This window comes from Mustela putorius, unplaced genomic scaffold (genome assembly GCF_011764305.1).
Source record: "Mustela putorius furo isolate JIRA1106 unplaced genomic scaffold, ASM1176430v1.1 tig00537227_pilon_pilon_pilon, whole genome shotgun sequence".
Taxonomy (NCBI): Eukaryota; Metazoa; Chordata; class Mammalia; order Carnivora; family Mustelidae; genus Mustela; species Mustela putorius.
In genome coordinates, this window is record NW_025422368.1 from 4057812 (window position 1) to 4084137 (window position 26326).

The 26326-nt window shown below is 41.0% G+C and overlaps 1 protein-coding gene across 5 annotated transcripts in view; it reads right to left on the minus strand.

The window, feature by feature from the left end:
* SCN8A (sodium voltage-gated channel alpha subunit 8) overlaps positions 1-26326 on the minus strand; it is a 177435-nt gene that overhangs the window by 39401 nt on the left and 111708 nt on the right. For all 5 annotated transcript variants that reach the window (XM_045072918.1, XM_013046920.2, XM_004774712.3 and 2 more), the window contains exons 12-14: positions 23021-23383; positions 10879-11011; positions 4950-5188 (exon numbers count right to left, since the gene is read on the minus strand). In XM_045072918.1, the coding sequence (XP_044928853.1) occupies positions 4950-5188; positions 10879-11011; positions 23021-23383 (735 nt within the window). The remainder of the gene's footprint in view (positions 1-4949; positions 5189-10878; positions 11012-23020; positions 23384-26326) is intronic.

The window sequence follows — 26326 nt, forward strand, 5'->3', positions numbered from 1 at the left end:
ATATGTAACGGGTTTTAAACTCATAATAAAATTATAGCTTGCAACTACCTGGTTACCAAGTTTACAAAGGAAGCAGTTTAAGGAAAACTTTGAAGATATGGTCTGAGGACAGAACTGGAAGTAGTCAAAAATATTTAGATTACAGATGCTGTTGGGAAAGAGACCCAGTTAATGTATAGGAATGATAAAACAGAACAATGTGACAGAAATAAAAATGGATATAAGGGCTGAAAGGTTTTGCGTCTACGTACTTTTCCACAGCCCCCCATTTTCCTAAACTGAAGATGCAGTATTCTAGAACTGAAAGAAAATAATCCCTAGAGAGATCCAATTAAGCAAAATCAAAGTTCACAGTGCCTGCTACGCATCTACAGACGGAACATCACTGTGAGGGCAGCTAAGCAAATCCTGATAGCCATTTTCCCTCAGCATAAACCCAGGGAATGTTTCTCTCTACAGAAATGTCAGCCTGCTTGCTGCACACTAAGTAGAGACTGCATTTGCTGTCCCACTAGTTCTGATGGACACACAGGAAATGCTCAGTCATAAGCACTGGCTAACTGACCATGGAATATTTACACTGTGGGAACTCTGGTTCCTAAAAGAAAATCAACGATGGCAGAGTTACTGTTGCTTTTCAGTGGGATGCATGGCACCCAGATGCCGGATAGAAATGCCTGTGACAGAGGTCAGCAACCATGTTCTTTCATCATACAGTGATTGCCATTTTTGGGTTTGCTGGTATGAAAGAACACTTTTTTTACAAATGAAAAAGTGTAGGTTTAAGGCTATCCCTATGATGCCATTCTAATTTGCGCTGTGGTATGCTTCTTGAGGAGGAGAAAAAATAAGAATGATAAGAATTATAATTATAATCACAGAATTATAAGCAGCATATCAACCAACAGCTGTACATAAAAGTCACTCTTGTGAATGTCCTCAAATATTCACCTAGGAATTTATGCTCTCATGTAGCATTTCTCAAAGAAATTGGGACTGGGGTGTCAGGGCCTGAGACGTGTGGGAAGAAGGTCCACAGGGAGGACACTGGTGTGGATGCTGGGCGTCTAGCATAGGAAGCCAGAGCCTGAAAAGGGCGAGGAGGACAATCACCCAGCAAGAGGTAACAGTGCTTTTTGATCAAATAAATAAACTAGAAATAGAGGCAACCAGGTTTCTTTGTCAGAGGAGTTACAACTATAGAAACGGAGATACCAGAATGCACCTGGTAATGTTGGACTAGGATAAACAGCCAGCTTCATACTGAGAGGGCCCAGTCATTAACATTGCTCCAATAGATCTTGACTTCTAATTATTATTTCCACTACAACAACGAGGGCTCCTTAAGAAATGGCTGGTCCAGGCCTGAGATGGGAAAAATATAAAATTAGGCTGGACTATTCTATGATACTGGATAAAAGGTAATGAGGATATGTTGACAGGACCCAGAAACCAGCTTGAAGGAACGCCCAGTGGCCAAATCAGGAATGGTTTAAACATTTAGATGATAATGGATTATAACCTACCAGATAAAACTAAAAGCCATGAGTCTACATTGACATAAATAAATGAATAAATCCAAAGTTTAATGAAGAGAAGTAAATTTAGATAATTTCAAAACATCTTCACAAATACTTACTAATTAAAATGGAATTATAAATGGAAAAGAATAACTTTACAGGAGAGAAGCCTGGCAGACACCTCCTTCATCAACTGACCGAGTCCCATCAATTTGGGACAAATGGAAACCATGCCATCTGGTAGGTGCAAGGAGAAGTCAGCCTCACTTTTGTGACATTCCCACCAAATGTGTAAGCTGAGTCTAGTCAGGAGGAAGCATCAGACAAATTGAACTTGAGGGAATTCTATAAAATAACTGGCCTGCAGTCTCCCCTAGTCTCAAGGTCAAGAAATTGATGTAAGACTGAGAAAGTCCGCCAAGCTGAAGAAGACTAAAAAGACAGGACAACCGAATGCCACAGGAGACTGGAACAGCATCCTTTTGCTACAGAGGACATGACTGGGATTTCTGGCAGAACCTGAAGAGGCCCGAGAACGCAGTGGTTGTGAGGTGTATGGGAATTTCCTGAGTCTGGTGGCCATAACTGCGGTTTTGCATGAGAACGTACTTGTTCATTAAGCACACGTGCAGAAGGCTCAGAGGCTGTGTCAGCAGCTTACTCTCCAAAACACCATCTTAGACCGTACCTGAAACCTTTCTCCAAGATTGAGATTGCTTAAAACAAAACAAAACAAAACACCTTTTAAACTCACTATTGTGTTCAAATGGTTGCAAAAAAAGGCAAGAAAAGAATCCTTACATTTATCTCCTGAATAACACAAAAGGTGTAGAAGTCACATACCAAACTGGGCTTCCATTTCCTTTATCGAACATGAGGGATGGATAAAATTATCTTTAAGGTTCTTCCTCGTATTAACGTTTTTCCTTGTGGGAGGACTGAGGAGGCAGCAAACTTTACAGCAAACTATTCTCCTCTCCCACCAGAAACCTCCATCTATATATCTATGGACAAACACAGCTCAGGTCACCGTCCCAGCTGTGGGAAGTCCTTAGGTTTCCAGCTGTGAGACAGGCTGTTCCCTATTTCACAAGCTGGTCAATCTCACTCTTTTCCATCTTTTTCTCAGGTTCATTCAAAGACTCGCTCTAGATGTCCAAGCCTTTGGGAGCTCTTCTCTGCTTGTTAGATGGGTTGCTGCTGGTTCATGAATCATTTAATAAAGCCCGTTAGATTTTTTAAAAAAAATGTCCAAGCTACTGAATTACACTAATACGGTTCCTGTGATTTGTAGAGTGCTTTTTTACTATTCCAAAAACTTCTCTATAGGTTCTCATTTTGTCCTCCCAAATACTGATGACATGGTATTACCCTTGTTTTATAAATGCAAACATTTGTGGTTAGAAATGAGTAGCGTATTTTAAGTTAGTATGTTCAAAACAGAACTCTTGATTTTAAACCTCAAACCTATTCCTTCTTTAGTCATCCTTTTTCCCTCTTAGCTACCAAACTTCCAAATCTAGGTACCATTCTTCATTTCTTTCCCTTCACGCTCACCTCGAATCTACTGGCCAGTCCAAAGTGTCCTGAAGCATTCACTGTTTTCCATCCCCACTACTAATTCCATGCTTTCTTTATAATCACTTGAAAATTCTTGCCCCCAAAGTGTTTTCCCATTTTAGAACTCGGTTTTGGTTGACTTGCTTCAAAAAGTCCCTGAATATTATTAGTTGCTGACCTTCCCTTCTCTCCTCTTTCTTCTTGATGATTCTGAGCAAAGTCTTCTGAATGTTCAGAACTCTAATTTAGCTGTGACCCTAAGTCACTACAGATTTTTAAGAAAGGGAAAAATGGTGTTATCTGCTGGTCTGGTCTGAGGGCTATTCTGCTGGTGGTAGGTAAAAAGACCTCTCAAATTTCCTTCAAAATCAAGGACTGGATTTGCAAAAAGCAAGTAAAAGTAAAGACTTTGAGAAAAACAAAACATCTCAGGGAAAATACCACCACCACCACCATGAACAACAACAAAATTATCAAGCTATATTTTTCATTACTTAAGTCTTGGCTAATAAGATAAAGCTCATATCTGTATCATCTTGTTGATTCTTTCAAAATGTTGCTCGGTGGCCAAGTTTCTGGTCTGCGAGTGACACAGCCCACTATCAGGTACCCTTCAGAGTCAGCAGATTTCCTGGACAGCCTACAAGAGTGTCCCATTTCAAGATGACCCATATTTCATCGGGTGGCACACGAGCATTTATATCAAAGCAGTGAGCCTGAAGCATGTCACTAACTCCGACGTGCAGAGTAGAAAGACCACAGAATTATCTCGGATGTGTACCAGGGAACGTGATAGGCTACAAGAACTAACCAGATAAATGATCTCTCCTTTGCCATGTGTGTTTTCATAATCAAAACTCAAAATGATATTATAACACTCTAATAGTATGTTAGGGCTTAATGTAAATACTCTTTGTGTCAGACACACGTGTGTGTGTGTGTGTGTGTGTGTGTGTGTGTGTATACAGAGAGAGGGAGGGAGGGAGAGGGAGAACATCAGGCAGGGATCATACTCAAAAGGTAACAAACCACTAGATTTGACTTGCTCATCGTGAAACTCCCAAGGAATAATGAAGCACAGATGACCCAGAAGATTCTTTCCAACTAGCTCTTTCCCATCTACCAAAATTCAATCAACTCCTGATTTTTGGACTAAAGAAATAAAACAGATCACAAATCACAACTATTTGACTTCAGAATACACTGTGCCATCTATTAAAAACAAAACAAAGCACCTCATTCTTATCTTCTAAATAATATAATAAGTTAAATATATGACTTCAGCTAACATTAAAATAAATTTGGCACAGATCAACTAACGGTAGAAACTGGATGAGAGCCCAGAAGTTGGATGGGAGGGGGAAGCCAGCCTAGAATTAAGTTTCCCACAGATAGGCCCCATATGGATAATTAAGATATGACAGTGCAGGCAAATTTATAGTTCTGTTTAATGCACTAAAAGAGCTCCCCTATTTTGTGGTGGTTGTTACTGAAGGTGAAAGGGGAAGTGATGCTGGAGTAATGCAGGAATCAATGTGAGAAACAGAATGAGAAAGAAAATCCAGAAGTCCTTGGCTCAGGTTGCTGAAAGCAACCCACTGCACCATGCCTCCCATTCTGTCACCATGGCTGGTTTTCTGCCAATAGCTCCTAAATGACGTCTTCAAAGTTCTGCAGAAAGAGGGAACAGCCAAGGGATCACAACAGTGAGCAGAAGCTGCTGGGGCTACGCCATATGTGGAAGCATTTGTCTTCCAATTAACTCTTACTTTCTTTGCAACTAAACTCCAGCTTCCAGTATCGGAAAAAAGATGTCCTACAGGAAAACATGTTCGGATCATAAAATCCGGAGACAGTGTTCCATCTTACCAGATTTCCTACAGCCAAGACATGCTCAAACTGTGGTGTCATGGGATGGTGCTCCATGGCCATAAACAGGGTATTCAGGACAATGCAGATGGTGATGGCCAAGTCCACAAAAGGGTCCATAACGATCAAATTCACAATCTCTTTCAGTTTTATCCAGTAGGGGTGACACTCCCAGATGAGGAAAGTATTGGCAAATTTATACCAGCATGGTGGGCACTTTCTTTGAGACTCTTCCAGCTCTGTAGTGAGTAAAGAACAAACATGGTGAGAAAACAAAGGGGGCTGCTCTTCACCCTCTGCTGGGTCATTATCACTTCCATTCAGCACAAGAAGAAAGGTGGTCCGAGTGCTGACCTTCCTGAGTGTGTAGTCACCGCCCCCCACCCTGTTTTCTTTCTCACGAAGGGAAAGAGGAAGCAGGGGCAGTCGCAGGTCAGCTCCCTATTAACAATGATCTGGTTAGGGCGCCTGGGTGGCTCAGGGGGTTAAAGCCTCTGCCTTCGGCTCAGGTCATGATCTCAGGGTCCTGGGATCGAGGCCGGCATCAGGCTCTCTGCTCAGCAGGAAGCCTACTTCCTCCTCTCTCTGCCTGCCTCTCTGCCTACTTGTGATCTCTATCTGTCAAATAAATAAATAAAAATCTTAAAAACAACAACAACAACAAAAAAAAACAATGATCTGGTTATAAACTGGGGTTTGATATGTCTGTTTTGGGAGCCCAGCGTCATGGTTAGGAGCTTGGCCTCTGGAGTCTGACTTCCCGGTCTGACTGGGTTCAGCACTCACAACTGTGTGATCTCAGGCAAGTTGCTGGGTCCTCTATGCTTCTTTGTGTCATCTGAAATGACACTTCCTTTACAGGCTGGAGGGCTAAACGAGTCCTGTAATCCTCATGCACTGACTGAGGAGTTAGCGAGGTGGTGAACGTAAAGCAGCCCAGACAGCGCCTGACACGCGGAAGGTCCTTGGTAAATGGTAGGTCTTAGATTATACATCGTATCCCTAAATCATTATCAAAGAAGCAGCTGCAAGCACAGACTCTGAAGCCAGACGTACCTGGCCGCTCAGACATTGCTGGGCAGGGAAACCCGGGCACCGTTCTTCAGTCAGAGAGAACTGAATGCGCTAAGACAGAAAGCACCTCAGAGCACCCTGGCCTACAGTAAAGGTCACAGAAGCGTCTGCTCTTAGCATTCATTCTCTGGGCAGCCCAGGCAGCGTGGGTGGCCGGCTACCCTGTGCAGGGCGTCTCTTCCGGTCCCAAAGAAGTGCAAGTCAGTGAGCTCACAACTCACAGCTGAGGTGGGCACGGGACTCCCACTCCTCTCCCTACCCCTCCTCTTTCTCATCTCCCCTCTCTTCCCTTCTTGAGACATTTTCATCCTTCCTCCCTTCCATCCCTTGGTCTTTCTCTTCTTTCCTTTTTCTTATCTTCTTTCAGTCTGGCTCTCTTGCTTTTAGAAACAGAACTAGTTAGTTTCCAACAAGATCTTACGTGATCCCCAACACACTAAACAGATAAGCCAGGAACTGCTATAGTAGAGGCAGGAAGAGGAGCCCAGTCTGGCGGACTTCCTTTTTCCCTGAGGCACTTCCCTAGAATCCTGGACATAGACTGAATATCACTGGACCAAGATGATCTCAGGGTCACTCACAAAACAAAGATGAAAAAGGACCCTTAGACACTAAAGGCAGAGAACCATTTAGCCGGCAAACATAACAGCCCAGGCACTAGACCACAGGCAACAAAGCCCTCCTCAAGTAAAGTATGAGTTATAATAGCCTGAATTACAAAAGTCCAAGGTCCTTGATCTCCAAGGATGTTCTTTAAGAGATGGAGATTTGAAAACCTGTCAGCATGATAATCCTTAGAGGAAAGGTCTTGGTTCCATGGGGTTGAATATAACTGCATCTATCCCACACCCCAACCCAATTCTGCTGACAAAATCCAATCATTCAAGGAATTAAAAAAAAGTTTCCCAGTGTTTCACCAAGAACAAGATGGCTGCCTTAAATTAGTCTACTTTCCCTTTTTCCAACCAGCTGGATGGTGCCCATGGTGATGGCTTTAATTTAGATGGGGTGCTTTGGTTGGGCTTTTGATTGGCTCCCTGGTTGCTAAGAAAATGGTTGCCTTGGTTTTTCAGATTTAAGGGCCACAGTAAGCGCCACGTGGGAGTCTGCGTGGGAAAGGAAGTCTGTGAAGAAAATTTGCTTTGGCTTCTTCCTCATAGAACTCCCTCCCTTCCCAAGGTAAATTTAGTTTTCTAACCAAAAAAAGAAAATGAAAAGGTTCTCTTATTTCCATAAATTCTTACAGTACATATTTGGAAATTTGGTTCCGTTCCTTTTTTTAATCTCCTCCCTTCTCCAAATGTCTATTCACTGGCACGTGGAGGTTAAAGCAGCGACTGTTCACGTCTCTGACAGTAGACACAATTGCAGTGTTGTATGGTGCACTAGGTTCTAAGTCTCTGCCAGATATTGAAGAGGGGTTTCCCTACCCTATGGGGCACCAAGAAGGTTCCTACAGGGATACTGGGGATCTTACCCACATTTTCTCAGGTAAGATCTCAGGATAATCTTTCGGGTTCCACAAACAATAAGACAACATGGAACTTTAGGAGCTAGAAAGGATCAGTTAGGTGACAACAGATATTTATAAAGTGACTCACAACTTGATATAAACTGTTATTGACCCCACATGCCTGAAGCAGCTAAGAATTTTGTCTGAGGAAAAATATTTCCAAAGAAATATCCAAAGGTTAATGGGGTTCCCCTTACTTTGCTCCTGGACATTCTCAGAGAGGTTACTGTAGTCTCAATCTCAGGGGTGCTGGGGATTCTTTTCAGAGAGGGCCTCACAGTTCCGCCAAGATGGTGGTGTTAGTTAGACCATGAGGTTCTGAAGGCAGGGCTTCTCTCAGTTCAATTCAACTGCTTTGAAACAACTACAGTGTGAGAGGTCCTGGGAACATGCTGATGAACAAAGTCCCCACCCTCACAGAGCTTACAGCCACACCACAAGAGATACACAGCAGGTAAGTAATGGTGCTGACTGACACTTGGGGCTGGTCAGTTGAACACAAGAGTGAGTCAACAAATTGTGGCAGCCAACAGCTCTGGCCAGTCATCTCTCTGAGGCAGTTTTTGAACCTGTTTTACTTGAGAACCATCACTTCTTCATTCTTACTTTACCAACTCCCTCCTCTTCTCCCATAGCTTCACTGCTCAGAGAAGTGAGACTATAGTAGTCTGCTTACACCCTACCCCCAGTCCTCTGAACTAGCCCCAAGCTGATGGCTCTGCTGACTGAATTCTGCTGAGTTCATTGGATCCAGGTGATCATGTCTGCAATGGGATGGGGGGGACACACTAAGGGCAGTATTTTCTCCTTATTTACACGCTTCTGGAATTCTCCACTGTGCTCTCTAAGAGATCAGGTAAGTAGAAGCCTGCTTCTTTGGTTTGGTAATCCAAAGATTAAAATTATGTCAGAGTTTCCTAACAGAAGGTCTGAGAAGCAGGAACAATTATTTATTCAATGCTGGCTTTTCATGTTGTAGCAATCACTGAATACAGGGACCAGCAGTTAAATAGGAAAGGATCTTTCTTAATGTCCTTTAATTCCCTCTCACATTATTCAGCTCCAGCCATTCGTTGTTCTTTGCTTACAGCAGTTCTGTCTCATCAGCTTTAACAAAGGGAGTGGAATACTAGGGGAGGGGATAGGGGAATGTCTGCGCAGTGAAAGGCTATGTGAACATTAGGACTTAGAAAAGGGAGAAAAAACAGGAATGGCTTCCTACTCAGGAACACAACTATGACTGTCTCTCTCTCCCCTGAGCTGCCCCTATGTCTGTTTTTTTATCATATATGCGCTGGTGGGTGGAGGGTAGAGAATGAGGAGGGCAGAACAGAAGAGAAAGAAGGGCACAGGGAGAAGAGGAAGGGAGAAGAAAAAGACCAAGCTACCCCTCCATTGGTTTCTACCCAGCTCAGTAGAGGAATGGAAGCACCAAGGCCTTCAAAGGGAAGCCCGCAGCATGGACGCCCCCACCATTCCAAGCATGGCAAGGGTCAGTCTAACAAACATTTCTGGTGCATTTACTTTTACTATACCCTGTGCTGGGCCCCTTTAGTAATCAACTGAGTTAACTGTGGTATTGCGTCAACAGTTCATCCATTCTGATGTCAGTGCCAGTCATAAAATATGCCTGTTGGAGGTGCAACTTTCTCTTTCTTTTGTCTTTCTCAACTTCCACAGATATCCAGAGAAATCCTGTTCTTGTCTCCAAGTGAAGAATAAAATTAGCCAAGGTTCTTAAGCTAGTGCTTCTCAGCTTGAAATTCTTATGCTCTGCAGTTATCTCAAAGTATAAACTACAAAGCTTAGAGATATTTTCTCAGACGATGACCTTGATGAAAATTAGAGGAAAACAGGAATAAATGTTCAGGCAGCTGAAACAGTTAACTCAAATTCTTCCTACTTGATACATTCTTAAGATTAGTCTAGGTATAGTCTAAAACACTGCTCACAGGTGGTAATGTAAATGATCTAGGGGACTCCTTTCTGAGGATTCTCCCTTTATCACAGACAACCCCATTGAATGAATGAACACACACTCTCTCTCACCTTCTCTCTCTCTCAGAGTAGAAGTGGTATTGGGCTCAAATGACTTAAAAAATAACTTGTCCCAAAGACATCAGGATAGTTTTGAATCTCCTTAGCTCAGGAACTCAATAACTCAGGTTATTGCTGGGTTAGCCCGGGGGCTCTGAACTCTGAAGAAAAGCAATCCGAGGTCTTGAGAATATTCTGGGACAACCTGGCTAAACCGGTGTGAATCAAAACAAGGAGATTCATGCAGAATCAAACAGCACCTCATGAGAGAAAGCCCAGTCACTGAATCTACCTCAAGAGACAGCAAGAGGAGCCTGCGGTACAGACCACAGGTGGACAGACAGCTGATACTTGCTGGGGGACTGTGGTGTCGTGGAAAATCCTGATGCTGCACAGCGTGCCAGGCTGTGTCGTGCAGGGGGGCACCCAACACCAAGCACCAGCATCGACAGCAACACTGCTGCAGGTGCACTGTGATTGCACAGTGGCTGTTCTCCCGTGGCACAGAGCGCTGAAATAAGAGGGGCTTCGGCTTACCTCTCACACATCAAACGTATTTATGGATATGTGGGGGTGTTTGATGAGAGGCAGAACTAGGTGCCTTCTAAATGCACAGTACATTAGTCCTTCAGGGAAAACCAAGAGGGTCCCAGGTAGCTAACCAGGAAAAGAGGAAGGTGTGTTGTTGGGCAGAGGGCATGGAGGGATGCCATAATTTCTTTTTCTTTTATTTTTTTAAAAAGATTTTATTTATTTATTTGACAGAGAGAGATCACAGGTAGGCAGAGAGGCAGGCAGAGAGGCAGGCAGAGAGGCAGGCAGAGAGAGAGAGAGGAGGAAGCAGGCTCCCCACTGAGCAGAGAACCCCATGCGGGGCTCGATCCCAGGATCCCGAGATCATGACCCGAGCTGAAGGCAAAGGCTTCAATCCACTGAGCCACCCAGGCGCCCCGATACCATCATTTCTTATCGTCACAGCTCCTCAGTCTACAGCCTTTATGCCTCCCCTCACCCCACTGGCTCCTCATGACCATTATGGTGTTCTTGAGATCTTCTAGCTTACTCATGACTGTCATTTCCTTCGCAATTCTTACTTATCTGTGTATAATGCTGGTAGAAGCTCTGAAGTCCTTATTTGATTATCTGCATGCAGATTTGGGATGTTTGTTCCTAAAGCCCGTAGACTCTATTCCTAAGGTTCAGAGTTAATTTTTGCAAAACTCAGGCCAATGGACAGGGATTATATTTATCACACACACTACATTTGAGATTTTGGCGGCTTAGACTGACATCAAGGGCACATACCTTCTACTAGTGTATTTGTAACGACACTCAGTATACTGTTGATTCTGTCCTTCCGCCCATAGGAGGCCAGTTGGTCCATGGAAACTAAGAGAGATCCAGGGCCTTTCTTCTTAATTTCCACCTCAGTTGTAGCCTGGAAAAAAATAGTGAATCGGGTGAGTAAAGTCTTACAAACATTAAAGCTGGGCCTTACTGGACAGACGGTCCAGAGTGTGAGCAGAAACAGATGCTCTTCCTGATACCTTTTACTCTGCTCCTACACTCCTATTCACCTCAAAAAGTAGGAGAAAACATGACTATGGATCATCCTAGCTCTAAAAATGACAAGACCAGGTGAAGTCTGTACAAATCTACAATGAACCAAAGAATCTGGTTAGGACCCAAGCACCTCATCTGGTTAATTCATAGCATGGAACAGAAAGACAGATCTCCAGGGCCAACAACATCCAAAGCAGAACCTGAATTCTCCTGTCTCAGTCTCATATCCATAGCATCTGGCTAGAATTGGACTACACAGTAAAATAAGTAGAATTTACCTCCATTCGACATTTCATTAAGGGCCAAGTCCCTGATCACACTGAGACACCATTGCTCTCTCAAACTGTTGCTTCCAAATATCAGACCTGGGCCCAACTGAATGTTAGCAAGCTGAAGTTCTACCCTAATTCTCCTCCAAGGCACTATAAAGAAGTATGGTAAGGGTCTCACTATTTTATATCTATATTTATTTTGTCCTGATAAAACTTTACTTTATAAGTTAACCTGAGATATTCAAATTCCCACACAAAAAGGGCAGAAAACACCATCAGACTGTTACACAAAATATTTGTTACATGCTCTACCGTGGGAGATTACAGCACAGTGTTTCTTACTGACCCTTGCTTGTGCTCTTTGTGCCAACCTGAATATACTACGTTAGATTAACCTTCAGGCAGTGGCTTAAAAGCTAGCTTTCCAGTTACCACACCAATCACTGTTAACATGTCATCCATGTAATGCTGGCTGTCCCTTCCACTGTGAAGATAAGAGGGCAGAGACAGTCACCATCTCTCAGAGCACAGGGAAGATACATGCCTGTAGGAAGCTAGAGAAGTAGGTCTGATCAGTACTAGAATGACTCTAGCTGTTTTGAAAAGTCTCTAGAGAGCTCCATCAGAAAGGCTTTCTGCCCTTAGGTATGACTAGATTTTAAGAACTTTACAGAAGAAAGTTTCTGGCGGATTATAATTTATCTTATTACAGTGTTTCATCAAACTGTTTCACTGATTCCGACATTTGGTTTACCTTAGGGTTTGGTTTTGTTTTGTCTGGCAGAGCTACAGAAGAAATGGAAAAGAAAAAGAACTGAACTGATTTCCTTGGGAATTCCTGGCTGTATTACTATACAAACACCTGAATATGTAACAATGATGAAATGACCTGTTCCTCAAGTCCAATAAGATCTATTTCTTTGATATCAAAGCCACTTTTTGGTGCAATTGCCAGCCTGGTATTCATAACACCTAATAAATCAGATTAGACGACTCCATTTTAACAATGACAATCATCTAAAAATGAAGGCAGAAAGGTTTCACAGAGTAGATACTCTTGTTTCTGGCATTTATTCCTTCTAGATTCTTACTGAGCTGCTCTTTGTAATACATGGTAGATAATTTTCATAATGCTGACTCCCAGGTACTGTAAGATCTGATGGACTGGTTGATTCATCAAGAAAAGATGAAACTTCATTTAAAACTGCTTGGGATCTAAGTATATCTTATCGTTTTCTGGACTTGCTGGATGTGACAAGATGTGAATTCTTCAGACTTCAATAACATTAACCTTAAAGTTAATAAAAATGTTGTCTCAAGGACATAGTAAATCATTAGATTAATATTTAGTGGTATCTATATGAGAGCTATAATAATTTTTAAGTTGGATTTAAAAACTCCACATAAAGAAAAGTTTATTCCCAAACTTAATATTAAGATGGAAGAATTATTACTTATATCTTTCTATATAAAATTAAAATAAACTGTAACAGGGATATGTGGAGACAACTTCTATAATGTTAAAATTGTTCCAGAGTAAGGCATGTTACAGAACATACCTTCAGTTTCAGAAAAGAAAGAAATGAAAGAAGACACCAAGAAAAAGAAATTTCAAAGACCATACTTAAGGAACTTCAGAGGGTAAAAAGAGAAAGTCATTATGTCACCTTTTTACATAGGCAAGAGCATTTACCACAGATCCAAATAACTGATTCCACTGAAAAATCTTATGATAATAATAAGATACTCAGAAAAATTCCCTTAAATTTGTAAATTAAACAACAGACTTCTAAAAATCCATGGATCAAAAATGAAATCACAACGGAAATTAGAAAATACTTTGGGGATAATGGAAATAATACAATTTATGGGATTCAGCTAACACAGTGGTTTGAGAAAATTTTACAGTGCTATATGCTTATATTAGAATATAAAAAGATATACAATCAGTGCTCTGAGCTTTCACCTTGAGAAATTAGAGAAAGATCAACTTAAAGTGCAGTTAAGTAGATGAAAGGAAATAATAAAAATAAGAATGGAGATTAATTAGTAAATGCACAAACCACAGACAATCAAAAAGGGCAAATGTTTTTTAAAAACAGATTATTTAAATTGATACTTCCCTAGCAAGACTGATCAAGAAAAAAAGAGAGAAAACGTAAATGATAATTTTCAGGAAAAGGAATGGGAACATTATTACAAATCCTGCAGGCATTATTAGGATAATAAGAATATACTGTAATTTTAAGTCGAACCATTGTAAGATGGAAATCTTCTGTGCAATATTTATATCAAAGTATAAGATAAATATGATAATAAATAAACCCCCAAATCTAAGTGGTTTAAACTAAAAAAAACACAAACCCAACTTCATGTCATTTCACCTTGTATGAAATGTACAAACTTACCAAAACACCACTTATCAAAACTGATAGAAGAAATAGAAAATCTAAATAGCTCACATTAGAAACTGCAATTGAAAAAACCTTACAATAAAGAGAAATATAGGGCCACCAGGGTAGCTCAATGGGTTAAGCCTCTGCCTCTAGCTCAGGTCATGATCTTGGGGTCCTGGGACTGAGCCCCGCATCAGGCTCTCTGCTCAGCAGGGAGCCTGCTTCCCCCTCTCTCTCTCTCTCTGCCTTCCTCTCTGCCTACTTGTGATTTCTCTCTTTGTCAAATAAATAAATAAAATCTTTAAAAAAAAAAAAAAGAGAGAGAGAGAGAGAAATATAGGTGCAGATGGCTCTACCAGTGAATTCTACCAAGCTTATACAGAAGAAATAATACCAACACCAATATTAACATCAATTCCTTCAGAAAATAGAGGAGATGGCCTACTTCTCAACCTGTTTTATAAAGTTAACACGACCTGATATTAAACCTGCCAAAAACACCACATGAAAAGACAATTAGTGGCCCATATCCCTCATGAACAATGATGTGAAATCCTTAAGAAAACATAAGCAAATATTTACAAAGATAATACATCATGACCAACAGAGTTTATATCAGGAAAGATAGTTGCACATTAGGAAAAAAGTCAGTATCATTCATCTCTTTAACAGAATAAAGGAAAAAAGTGATCTGATTATCTCACAGATGCAGAAAAAGAACATTTAATAAAATTAAACACCTCTGCATAATAAAATTTTTTAGTAAGCCAGGAATAGAATGCAGCAGCTTCAATCTGATAAAGAATATCTATGAAAATCTAAAGCTAACATTATTCTTCTTGATGAAACATTAAATCTTATTCCTCTAATAATGGAAACAAGGAAGTATGTCTGCTTTTATCATTTCTATGCAATTTTGTATTTCAAGTGCTAGCTAGTACAATAAAGCAAGAAAAATAAATAAAAGGCATAAAGGTGCAGTTGCTGTTATACACAGAAAGTATTATTGTACATGTAGAAAACCTTATGGAATCAGAAAAAAAAAGACATAATAGAATCAATATGTTAATTCATCAGGATAATGAGATACAAAAAAAATCTGATTCACAAAAAACAACTGCATTCCTATATTCTGGCAACAAAAAATAGTTGAAAATAAAAAATTTTAAAATCATACCTTTTTAGAACAGTATCAAAAAACACAAATACCAAGGAATAAAACTAATGAAAGATGGGTAAGATGTTCACTACAAAGTATACAACTTTGCTGAGAGAAACTTGAGAAGACTTTAATAAATGAGAACTATACCACATTCACAGATTGAAAGACTCAATATAAGATGTCCATTATTTCCAAGCTGACCCATAGATTCAGTGCAATCACTATAAGAATTCTAGGCTTTTCTGAAAAAAAAAAAAAAAAAAAAAAAAAAAAAAAAGAAAACTGACAGAAAATGCTTCTAAAATTCATAAGGACACACAAAGGATCTAGAAAAGGTAAATAATCTTTTCAAAAACATTTGATAGCAAATTAATCTCTTAAGAAATTATTTGATAATCTTTAAAATATCTTTTTGTTTGGAGGGCTTATGCTATCTCATTTCAAGACTATAAAGTTACAGTAATTAAACAAGTGTAGTATTGGTATAAGCACAAAGAGACCAAAGGAACAGAAAGGAACAAAGGAACAGAAGAGAATCCAGAAACAGACCCACACATGAACATCAATTGACTTTTGACCAAGGTGCCAAGTCAATTTAATGGAGAGAGGAAAGTCTTTTTAACAAACGGTACTGAAAAACTAGATATTCATCCAAGTCAACTCCTATCTAATTTCATACACACAAATTGAGTTGAATCAGAGATCTGAATATAAAACCCAGAACTGTAAAATTTACAAAAGGAAAATAACTTCACAATTTTGGGTACTGACAAAGATTACTTGGACAGGATGCAAAAAACAACAAAAAATGAAAAATTTGATACACTGGATTCCATCAAAATTAAAAATTTATGTTTCTGATAAGAAACTTATATAAAAAATAAATCAATAATGGGCAAAAGATTTAATTAAGTGACTAATAAAAGATCTGTGAAAAGCCAATAAACACACAAAAAGATGCTTATCATCATTAATCAGCAGGGAAATGCAAATTCAAAGCACAGTAAGATACAGTTAATGCCCACTAAGATGCTAAAATCAGACTAACATCACCAAATGTTGCCTAGGATGTGGAGCAACTGGAACTTTAAAACACTGTTGCTTGGAGTATTAAAAAAAATGGTATAAGTACTTTGGAGAGCTATGTGGCAGTTTCTTATAAAGTTGAACATACCTTTACCGTATGACCCAGGAATTTCTTTCTGAGATAACTACCCAATATTGGGAAGAACCTGAATGTCCCTCAGTAGGAAAGTAGACTAACATATGAGAGTGTATTTATGCAATGAAGTACTCATCAATACTCATCAATAACAAGGAATGAACTATTGAAAGAACATCTCAAACGTGTATCAGATGTGTACACAAATACATCTTGTTGAGTAAAAGAAGCCGCATAAGAAATATATATTGTATGAGTGCTTGAAAATGAAAGAAAACAAATCTATGGTGTCACATGTCAGAAGACGTTGCTCAGAGAGGTGAGGGTGTTGAGTAGGAAAGGGTATTTTCTGGGAGTCTTGTTGTACAAAGGGGTGTCGGAGACAATTCTCGGCAGGTGGGACGGCTCGTGCTCCACCGTCCTTGTACCCACATCTTTGGTAACTCTTTGGTGATGGTTACCTAAGGTTTTACTGCAATACTGATTATGCAGAATTCCTTTGAAACAGAATATGGAATACAGAGTGTGTATATAATACAAAAAAGATGTTATCTGTGGTATGGAAATAAATGAAGATCTGTCAAATGGGAAAAGCAATTTATTCTGAGCTGGATGTACGGAGTTAGACACCATCAAAGGCAGGCGGAGTGGGAAAGCTTTAGAATGGAATAAGGGAGACTTCAGGTGTGCCTTGATTTCAAGCTGGCTTGCACAGGGAAGCTGTAGGTGGGCATCCTAGGTGATTGATTAGGGATGCCTATTTGGCTTTCTCTGGTGGTCCTAAGTTGAAAGCAAAAACAAAGCTTTAGAAGTCTCTTAGCAATCAAGTCCTGACCGTTTGGGGCTGACTGTTAAAGAAGTTACTGTTTAACTTACTGGACTGTCGCTAGAGACAGCAATCTGGCTTCCTGCAAGCGTGACTGATAGCTGGCTGGCTGCCTGGCTTGTTTATCATTGATAAGGGGGTTGGTTTCTTGGGCAGGTTGTGGGGGAAAGTCCTGTTTTCATATAAGGTCTGCTCATTGTCAGTATTCATCGGATCTGAGCAATTCATGGAGAGACAGGGAGCAAACATACATTCCTCACTGTTAACCGCCTAGGATGATATAAACTAAAATTGCCTATGAAGAACATTACTTAAAAGTGCTAAACACTAACTGAGGACTAAGATAGCAATATCCAGAGAAAAATAAATCTGTCCTAAAAAAGTCTAGTCTGTTAAATCCAGGGTGTCCAGGAATCCAAGACGGATGTAGTTCCTGAAATCTTTCTTCCGTAGGTGAAGTTGTGGAAGCTGGCTCTGAAAGCCCAGGCTATTGTTTCTTTCTTTTCAATTTTTACAACACTGAGATGAAATGCACATAACATTTAAAATTCCCATTTCAAAGTGTGCAATTCAGTGGCTTGTAGTATATTTACAGCGTATTCCAGGATATTTCCATCATACCAAAGAAAAACACAGTACCGGTTAGCAGCCCATCCTTACTCCCACCTCTACCCAGCCCCTTGCAACCAACAATCTGTTTTCTGTCTTTACAGATTTCCCTCTCTCTGTGTTTCATAGAAATGGAATCAGATATTATGTGGCCTTTTGTGCCTGGCTTCTCTTGCTGGGCATCATGCTTTCAAGATTTATTCATGCTGTAGCACATATCAATACCTCATTCCCTTTTATGGCTGAATAATATCACATAAGAGGGATGTGTCACATTTTATTTATCCATCCCTCAGTTGATGGGCATTTGGGTTGTTTCCATTTCTTGGCTCTCATGAATAATGATCGTATGAATATTCATGTACAAGTTTTTATGTGAACACCTGTTTTCAGTTCTACCTAGGAGTAGAATTGCTGGATCATATGGTAACTCTGTGTTTAATTTTCTGAGCAACTGCTACTGTTCTCCAAAGTGGCTGTCCCTTTTTGCATTCCCCTTCCGGGTGGTTGGTTGTTGCTTTTTTACCATGGATTCTAGCTAACTGGAGGGAAGGAATGCTGGAGTAAACTCTCCCATGTCCAGCAGCTGCAGAGGCGGATTTCCAGAATCCGCTTGGGAGGTGTGTCTCTGCTCTTGGCTCAACTACTTACCACCTGGGAGGGAGGGACGCTGAGACCCAAGAGCCAGAGGGAAGCTCATATCCTCTTTCCCTTCCCTCTTCAGGTCATTTTCTAATTCCTGTAAGTGGAGGTGTTTATTTCTTTTGTTTGTTTTGTTTTACTTTGTTGGGGAGGAAAGAGAAGAATTAACAACAGTTTTAAAGGCAGGAGTTTCTGCCTTCTTAGAATTCCGGCCCTAAGGAGATTTCATGTAAAACTATCAGTAACAGGGGAAGCCACAGAGAACCTTAATTGCACTCTTTTAAAGTTAAACTCAGTGCAAATTTGTTCCCTTTCTCTCAACCCAAATGCAAAGTTTATTAGGACATTTAGCCCCTGACTTCCAGCTTCCTGAATTGTAGCTGTCCTTCTCAGAGAGGTGTCCTACGACACCTGTAGATGGAAGATTTTGCCCACATTTCTATAGATCTGCCCACGGAAGGCAACTAAATTGCTTTCCAATGGAGATGCATGAATGGAAATTTATCAGGCAGGCACCTTTCTTGGAACTAAAATTTAGAGCATTTTAGAAGTAGCTTTAGAACCTAGCCATTTATCTCCTGTTTAAGCCTTCCTCAAATTTTTGTAGTAATCTGCTTTAAAACAATTGCCCAATAATTGCTTCTTCTCAAAGGTTCTTTAGGATTTTAGAGGAATGCAACCCTTGTCAAGTCAAGCAATTCAGGAGAAATCCTAATGTCTACTTCTCAGGGCTAAGAAGGCCAAAAAAGTATAGGGAAATAAATGGAAACTGGCCTTCTGAACACCAAGAGTGGGCCAAATAACATGCTCCACAGTTTATAAATGTTATTACATTTCATCTTTGCAACAGCCCTATAGCACAGGTCCTTTTGTTTCTTTTTTGCAGATAAGGAAATGGGCTTAGAGTGGTGATGTTAATTTCCCAGGATCACATCAGTAAATAAACCTGGGCTTCAGAGTTGGTGTGGGGCACTGGTTACTGGCCAGGGCTCTGGAGTCAGACCGCCTGTGTTCAAGCCCTGAGCCTACCACATACTGTGTGATGTTGGACAAGTCATTTTATTTCTCTAAGCCTTGGTTTCCTCCTCAGTGAAATGTACACAAGAGTAGGCTCTATCGGCTGTGAGCATTAGATGAGATAGTGCATGTGTATTTGCAAGCTAGCACAACATGATTTCTGAGTTACTTGGGATTTCTGGATTTGTCAGCAGCACCTGCTTTCTCTATGAGTGATGAGATTCTCACCTGCTTTTCCAGCTTAGGGATGAAGAGATGGGAATGTTCCCCTCACCCTCTGCTTCAGCAAAAAGCAAAAGTGAAAATTCCCAAACTACTGAAAAATAATCACCAATCATAACTGAATAATTAATAAACAGGTGAAATCATTTCTGATGAAACTCTAATGAGTGAACCCAGATATCTTTTTTCCCACAGAGAATATTATATATATTTTTTCTTTCTTTCTTTTTTTTTAAGATTCATTTATTTGAGAGAGAGAGAGAGCATGTATGCACAAGCAGAGAGAGGGGCAGAGGGAGTGGGAGAGAAGCAGAGTCCCTGCTGAGCGTGGAGCCCAATGTGGGTCTCGATCTCAGGACCCTTCAGTCATGACCTGAACCGAAATCAAGAGTCAGATGCTTAATCGACTGAGCCACTCAGGCGTCCTGAGAATATTACATTCCTTAACTTGAGTGTGAGGAAAAAATACAGATGTGGCATAGCCTAAGCATCAGTCCTGAGTGAGACCAGCTTGAGGGCCTCAGCAGCTCCTACGCAACCCCACAAAGCATGAGCATACCATGGAAGCACTCTAGTGGTTCAGGTAAAGGCAAGTTAATCCACTGGGGACTCATCCCAAATGCCTGGACAGTGAGAACCGCTCCATCCTGACCTATAGTGGTATTTGCCGCTCCTCTGGCCTGGGCTGCATATAACAGGAATCTATTGCCTCCCTCTAAGATAAATGATACAAATTTTTCCCATTTCCCAAAGAAGCTAATATTCAAGCAGTCAGGAAGTTCTCTTTGACAGTGGGAAGACCTTGGTTCAAGCTCCATTTCCACAAGTCACTAAGGCTCTGAACCTCACCTGTTAATAGGATAAAACCACCTACTGAACACAATGGTTATAAGAAATTAAATGCATATAAAGTGCCGAGCGTAACTATAGCAAGAACCCAATATATGGTGGCTATAATTATTATGCCCATTGTAGAAAACTGAAAACAGAAAAGTGTGAGGAAGAGAAAAAGTCACCTATAATGTCCCCTCCCAAAGGCAACTACTGTCAACTTCAAGTCAGTCATCCTTTCTCTGTAGGCGGTCTTTCCATAGATCTGATATCATACCAAACCCTATACACAAGCTCTATGCAGTCTTCTTTGTTTTGTTTTGTCTTTTTGGCCTATTACTATAACTTATGTAGACTGTCACACCATTAGTAGCTAAGAAGTGCTTCTTTATGGCTTCTAATGAAATAGCTTTTCCTAGTTATGCATGCTTTGGGAATGAAACAGTCCTGCCTACCTCATTTCCTGCCACTCTGTGATCTGCTCTCCTGGCCTTGGGAATCCTCAAATCTGTCACCACCATCGCTTGGGACCACTGGAATGAATCCCCTACGTCTTTATAGGGTGTCGAGTGTGCAGGCGCCCCAAAACCCAAAGACAGCACTCCGCAGGCTACAGTGTGAGGCGGTGCAGACAGCCATCTGCTCAACTGCCTCTCAAATTTTCCCCCCACACATTATAACAGAAGCTGCAAAAAAACCCAAAACAAAACCAATGAGCAAACGTGCTCATCTGCCTTTAGCTGAAGTTCAATCTCTTCCTTTCTGGATACCTTTTCTAATACCTTCTTTTCAAAGAAAAAGCAAGATGTATTATTTGGCCGAAGTATTTAAAAAGGTGGCCAGAATATCAAATTTTAATTTGGTTCTTAATATTTGAGTTGCCCAAACTGTACTGTCCATGCTGACCCATCCCTCATTCTCTACTGATAAAATTTCTTGCTTTTTCAGAGAATATTAACTAATTATGGAGCCTAAAGATTTACCTCTAGATATAGAATTAGGGACTATCCAAAATTATATTTAAAGGAAAGATAATCATCTGTAACATCTATTTTGGCCAACTATCTGGTTTTGGGGGGATTCTGGAACTACTGTTTGTTGTTATTGTTATTGTTCCTATTATATTAAAGAAACAGTTTTCCAGAAGAAAAATGGCCACATGACTAAACAAAGAAGGCATTAAAATTCACTGAAAAAGAGAAGACTGATTTTTCCCTAAGACTCTGGCTCTATCAACAATGAGCTGTGGGGGCCTCAAGGAGCCCAAATCCTCTGAGCCCTACTTCCCCATCTAGAAACAGGAATAATGCCCTCCACTTGGTCAGCCTTACAGAAAATTTTGATTCAGAGCAAATTAAATAACGAACGTAGAAGTAATTTGTAGCTTGTAAAGAGCTAAACAAACGTGTGTGTGTGGGGGGGGGGGTATTTTGCTATTAAATAAAAAGGCAGGAGAGAAAAGACCATGTCAAACACATCCTAAGTGCCTTTGAGTTTGTATCTGTCAACAACTGTCCTGAAATGTTACAAACAGATCACTGGGAGTAATTCCAGCCTTGACTGTCCAGTTCTCCTCCACGCATGCATCATGCTAATTAGAGGATAGGCTGTCTCCGTGCTGTGTTAGAGGAAACTGAAGTGTTAGAACAAAACGGACTGGCATGCTGTCTCAAGGAGCTTATGCCAGCTAAGGAAGGACTGAAGGAAGTTAGGGAGTTAGAGGTACGGAGGATTAGGATCACTGAGGTTATAAGAATTTGAAATTAGAAAAAAAAGGTATAAACAGCTTAGAATTTAAAGAAATGTGAAGAGATGGCTTTTCCCAAAGAGGGGAGCCATTAGCCAACCCCCTAGACAAGTGATTTTATGAAGCTATTATATGCAGCTCCTCCAGAGCCTGACATTTGATTACATTTAAAATTCATCTTTCGCTTCCCTTTTCCTTCCTCCCCCATACACCATGTGTTCTTGCCCCAACCTCCCACTTTTCCCTCCTTGGATTTATTTCCATTTCAATCCCTTTTGAACGTCTAGCTCCAGTTCTGCACTGGCTTCCCTAACCTCTCCTTCCCTGGCTTTCCCTGATGCACACCTCCCGCTCGCCACACCAGGCATCCACCTTCCTCTTTGGAAAAATCACACCTCCTTCTTACAGAGGAGACTTGGAAAATTATTCTGAGCTATATTGTTGTTGTTGTTTTTTAACAGAAAGATCAGAGCTTTAAATTCCAGGCTGTTTCCCTATGGGGACAGGAGTGGGAGGGAGAGAAGCAATGGTAGTTCCAAACCGGCTCAGACTTGTCATTGGTGGTGGCAATTCTCATTCCATCATGGCAGGATCCGCTGGCCAGAGGCATTCAGTGAGAGCAGGTGAGGAGAGGGAAACAGTAGGCTGCTAAAGACTTGCAAAGATGGGGAGAAAGAAAAGGAGGTAAAAGAAAGCAAGGAGCTGATGGGGTAGGGCAATAGAAACGAGGGAGAAGGAGGCGGGGGTGGACAGAGCAGGGATTAAAGTGAATGGGAAAAGGAGGGGCGGAAGAGAGAAACAGAAACAGAGCAGGAGGGAGAGGACAGAAGCGGGCGGCACTGGTGGGGACAGAGACATGAGAGTGGGGGAGGGAGCGTGGGAGCCAGAGGCCGGCCGGAGAGAAGAGAGGAGGGCGCGGGAGAGACTGCCATGCCTAGCCTCGGTCTATGCGTTTACTTCCTTACACTGTCGTCGGTAGCTGCCTTATCTATTTTCACCTCTGGCAGGAGCCGCCCGCCGATGTGCGAGCCGGGGCCACCGATGAGGGACACCACGCCGTTGCAGTCGACGGTGCTGTTGCGCTTGACGCTGCGCCGCAGGCTGGGGAAGATGCGCGACGAGCGGCTGCCCTGGCTGTAGCCGCTGTAACCGCTGTAGCTGCTGCGGCGCTCGCGGGCCCGGATCGGGATGAAGAGCGAGTCCCGGCGGCCTTCGCTCTCCTCCACCGTGCTGTGCTCGTCGTCCGCGAACTCGTTCTCCGAGCCCGGGTCGCGGAAGCGCCCGGGCCCCCTGAAGCTGAAGATGCTGCTTTTGCTGTTGTGCCGGGAGAGGAACGGGGAGCCCGGGATGCTGAGCAGGGACTGCAGGGCAGGGAGACAGAAAAAAACACAGAGACAGGCGTGAGACGGGAAGCGCACCCCGCACAGGCTGAGCCGAGGCTGTTGGCCTCCCCAACCTGCCTCAGCCTTGCTTTCCTGCTATCAGAACACAAGTGTTCCCACAAAGCACTTCTGGATGTTTCGTTCCTAGTACGACTCAACACCCGTAAGCGCTCGCTTCTTGCCCCATTGCCTTGTGATGCGTAGGTCTTCCAACAGCTAACCATACAAAATTTTTACTCACTGTTCACCCATGCATTGCAACGATGCTTTTATCTCGAGCTCCATGTAGAGTCTAATGCACCAGGAAACACATGCTGTGTCTACTTCCCATTACTATGAGCTCGTTTACTCAAGAGAGCCTCCATGCCACACTTGGCAAAAAGGAGAGAATGTGTAAGTGCTCAATCACTCACTATTCTCTCAATGAGTACATGCCCTGACCGTAAGTCCTAGGCCAACGGAGGCCTTGGAGTATTTTTTTGTTCAGTTGACTATTATGTATGTTCCCTCTGACTCCATTTTAAAGTCAACATTTTTTTCATCAAAAGTTAATTAAAAAAAAAAAAAAGACAACTTTGAGAGAGAGAGTGCAGAGCAAGAGAGAGGGGGGGAGCATGATGGAAGGGGGGTTGAAGGAGAGGGTAAAGCAGACTCCCCAGTGAGCAGGGAGCCCAGTGTGGGCTCCATCCTAGGACCTGGGATAATGACCTGAGCCAAAGGCTGATGCTTAATGGACAAAGCCACCCAGGTGCCCCCATCAAAAGTTTAATTATTTTTAAATTATAAAATTCCCAGCACTATTTATTTATGTACATTTCACAAGCAGTGTGGAGCCCAACTCGGGGCTTGAACTCACAACCCTGAGATCAAGATGTGAGCTGAGATCAAGAGTTGGTGCTTAATCAACTGAGACACCCAGGTTCTCCCTACCCTGACATTTTATTTATTTTTTAATTATTATTATTATAAGAGAGAGGGTGAGAGAGCACAAGCAGGATGAGAAGAGAACACGGAGCCTGATGTGGGGCTTGATCTCAATCCCTGGACTCCAGGATCATGACTTGAACAGAAGGTAGATGCTCAAATGACCGAGCCACCCAGGGGCCCCTGCACTAACATTTTAAAATAAAACTTTTATTTATCACTCACAAATTTCTCCCCATTTCTTTTTCTCTTTCAACCCATACTTCCAATTCCACATTCTCTAGAGAATTGTATGCTAATGTATATTTTTATGCTTTACTATATTTTATTGATCACCTTTGATCAACAATTTTCTTCAACAAAAAGTTATAAATAAACAGTACTTAAAATTAAAAAAAAAATTTCTGTGACCATGAGTCTCTTAGAATTTTTAAAAAAATTCTCTCGGATTTATTTTTTAATTATAATTCTTATTAATATAATTGATCAAGATATATATAGATGTTATACATTTTATAAGTAATTACTAAGCTTAAAAGAAAATTTTATTAAAATGTGTCTCTTAATGAGTTCTTTTCCAATTGGTGTTTTTGGTGATGAAATATTTGTAGACAGTAATATTATTAGAATCAAAAATGGCTCAACATCAGTTCTCCCTTCTCTATCTAATATAGATTTTAAGTGCTGAGAAATTCTATTCACATAAATAGTATCTTGGAACAGAAGAATTTGGTTATAGTAATGTCACTCAGTTCTTCAATCTCCTTTCAAATGATATACCAGATTCACATAATAAGCTATCAGCAAAATTTATCCTAATGATCTACTGGCTGACAATCATATTGGGTAGTCTTTCAAATTTATTGAAAGCAAAGAACTGCAAACCACCCAATCTGCCAAATGATTTGTTACCTATTTGTTAGAAGTATTCCATTTCTTGATTTCTGAGGATGCCAAAAAGGCTTCATTTTTATTTACTAAAAAAATATGGGTTAGTCTTAAAGAGGTTATTCTTTTACTTAGAGGAACCTTATTTAACCCAAAAGAAATGGTTGGAATAATCAAAATATCATTCATTTTAATACATCACTGCCACTGTAAATTTTTTTCCAACATTAATTTTTTAATAAAATAATTTTATCTTACTACATGCTTTAAAGATATTTTCACCAAAACCTTAAAGCTAAAGATTCGGCTCATTTTATTTACAAAAATGTCTACCATATGATACAGGTTAGCAAAGCCAGTTCTCATTGTCAAAGCAATTGGCCAAATCAGACTTCTTTTAATTGAGAAATTATGAACTTATTTTTATTTTTTAATAAATATACTAATACGTATCCAAGTGACATCTACTCCACTCCTGATTTTAAAATCCCCAAAGGCCCTAATTATAAGAGAGGTAAATTTGGAAAGCCTTATAATGGATTTAAATTTCCTGGGTTTAAGAAAACTTAAAGACACTAATGTTTTTTTTTTTTTTTTTTTTTTAAGATTTTATTTATTTATTTGACAGAGAGAGAGAGATCACAAGTAGGCAGAAAGGCAGGCAGAGGGAGAGAGGGAAGTAGGCTCCCTGCTGAGCAGAGAGCCCGATATGGGGCTCGAACCCAGCCCCCTGAGATCATGACCTGAACTAAAGGCAGAGGCTTAACCCACTGAGCAACCCAGGTGCCCCGACACTAATGTTTCCAATTGTCCCTTGACTGGCATCCCCTAAATTTTTATACCTCAGGGCAATGTGCTATGCCAAAGGCAAAACCCTGCTATTGTGCCTATTTTGTTCTAATGAGAAATGGTAAGGTGATCGACACAGAGACAGCTACCTTTGGAAGAGTTTATTACTTATAGCTCTCAAAAGAAGGTGGCATGCCATGCCATGCCAGGCAGGGCCTCATGGGGAGGTACTAGGGTTAGGAGGCAAAAGGAGTAGGGAAAAAGCATCGTTCAGAGCCTGCATGATGGTTTCCTCAGAAGGAATGGCTGAGGCAGAGTAGG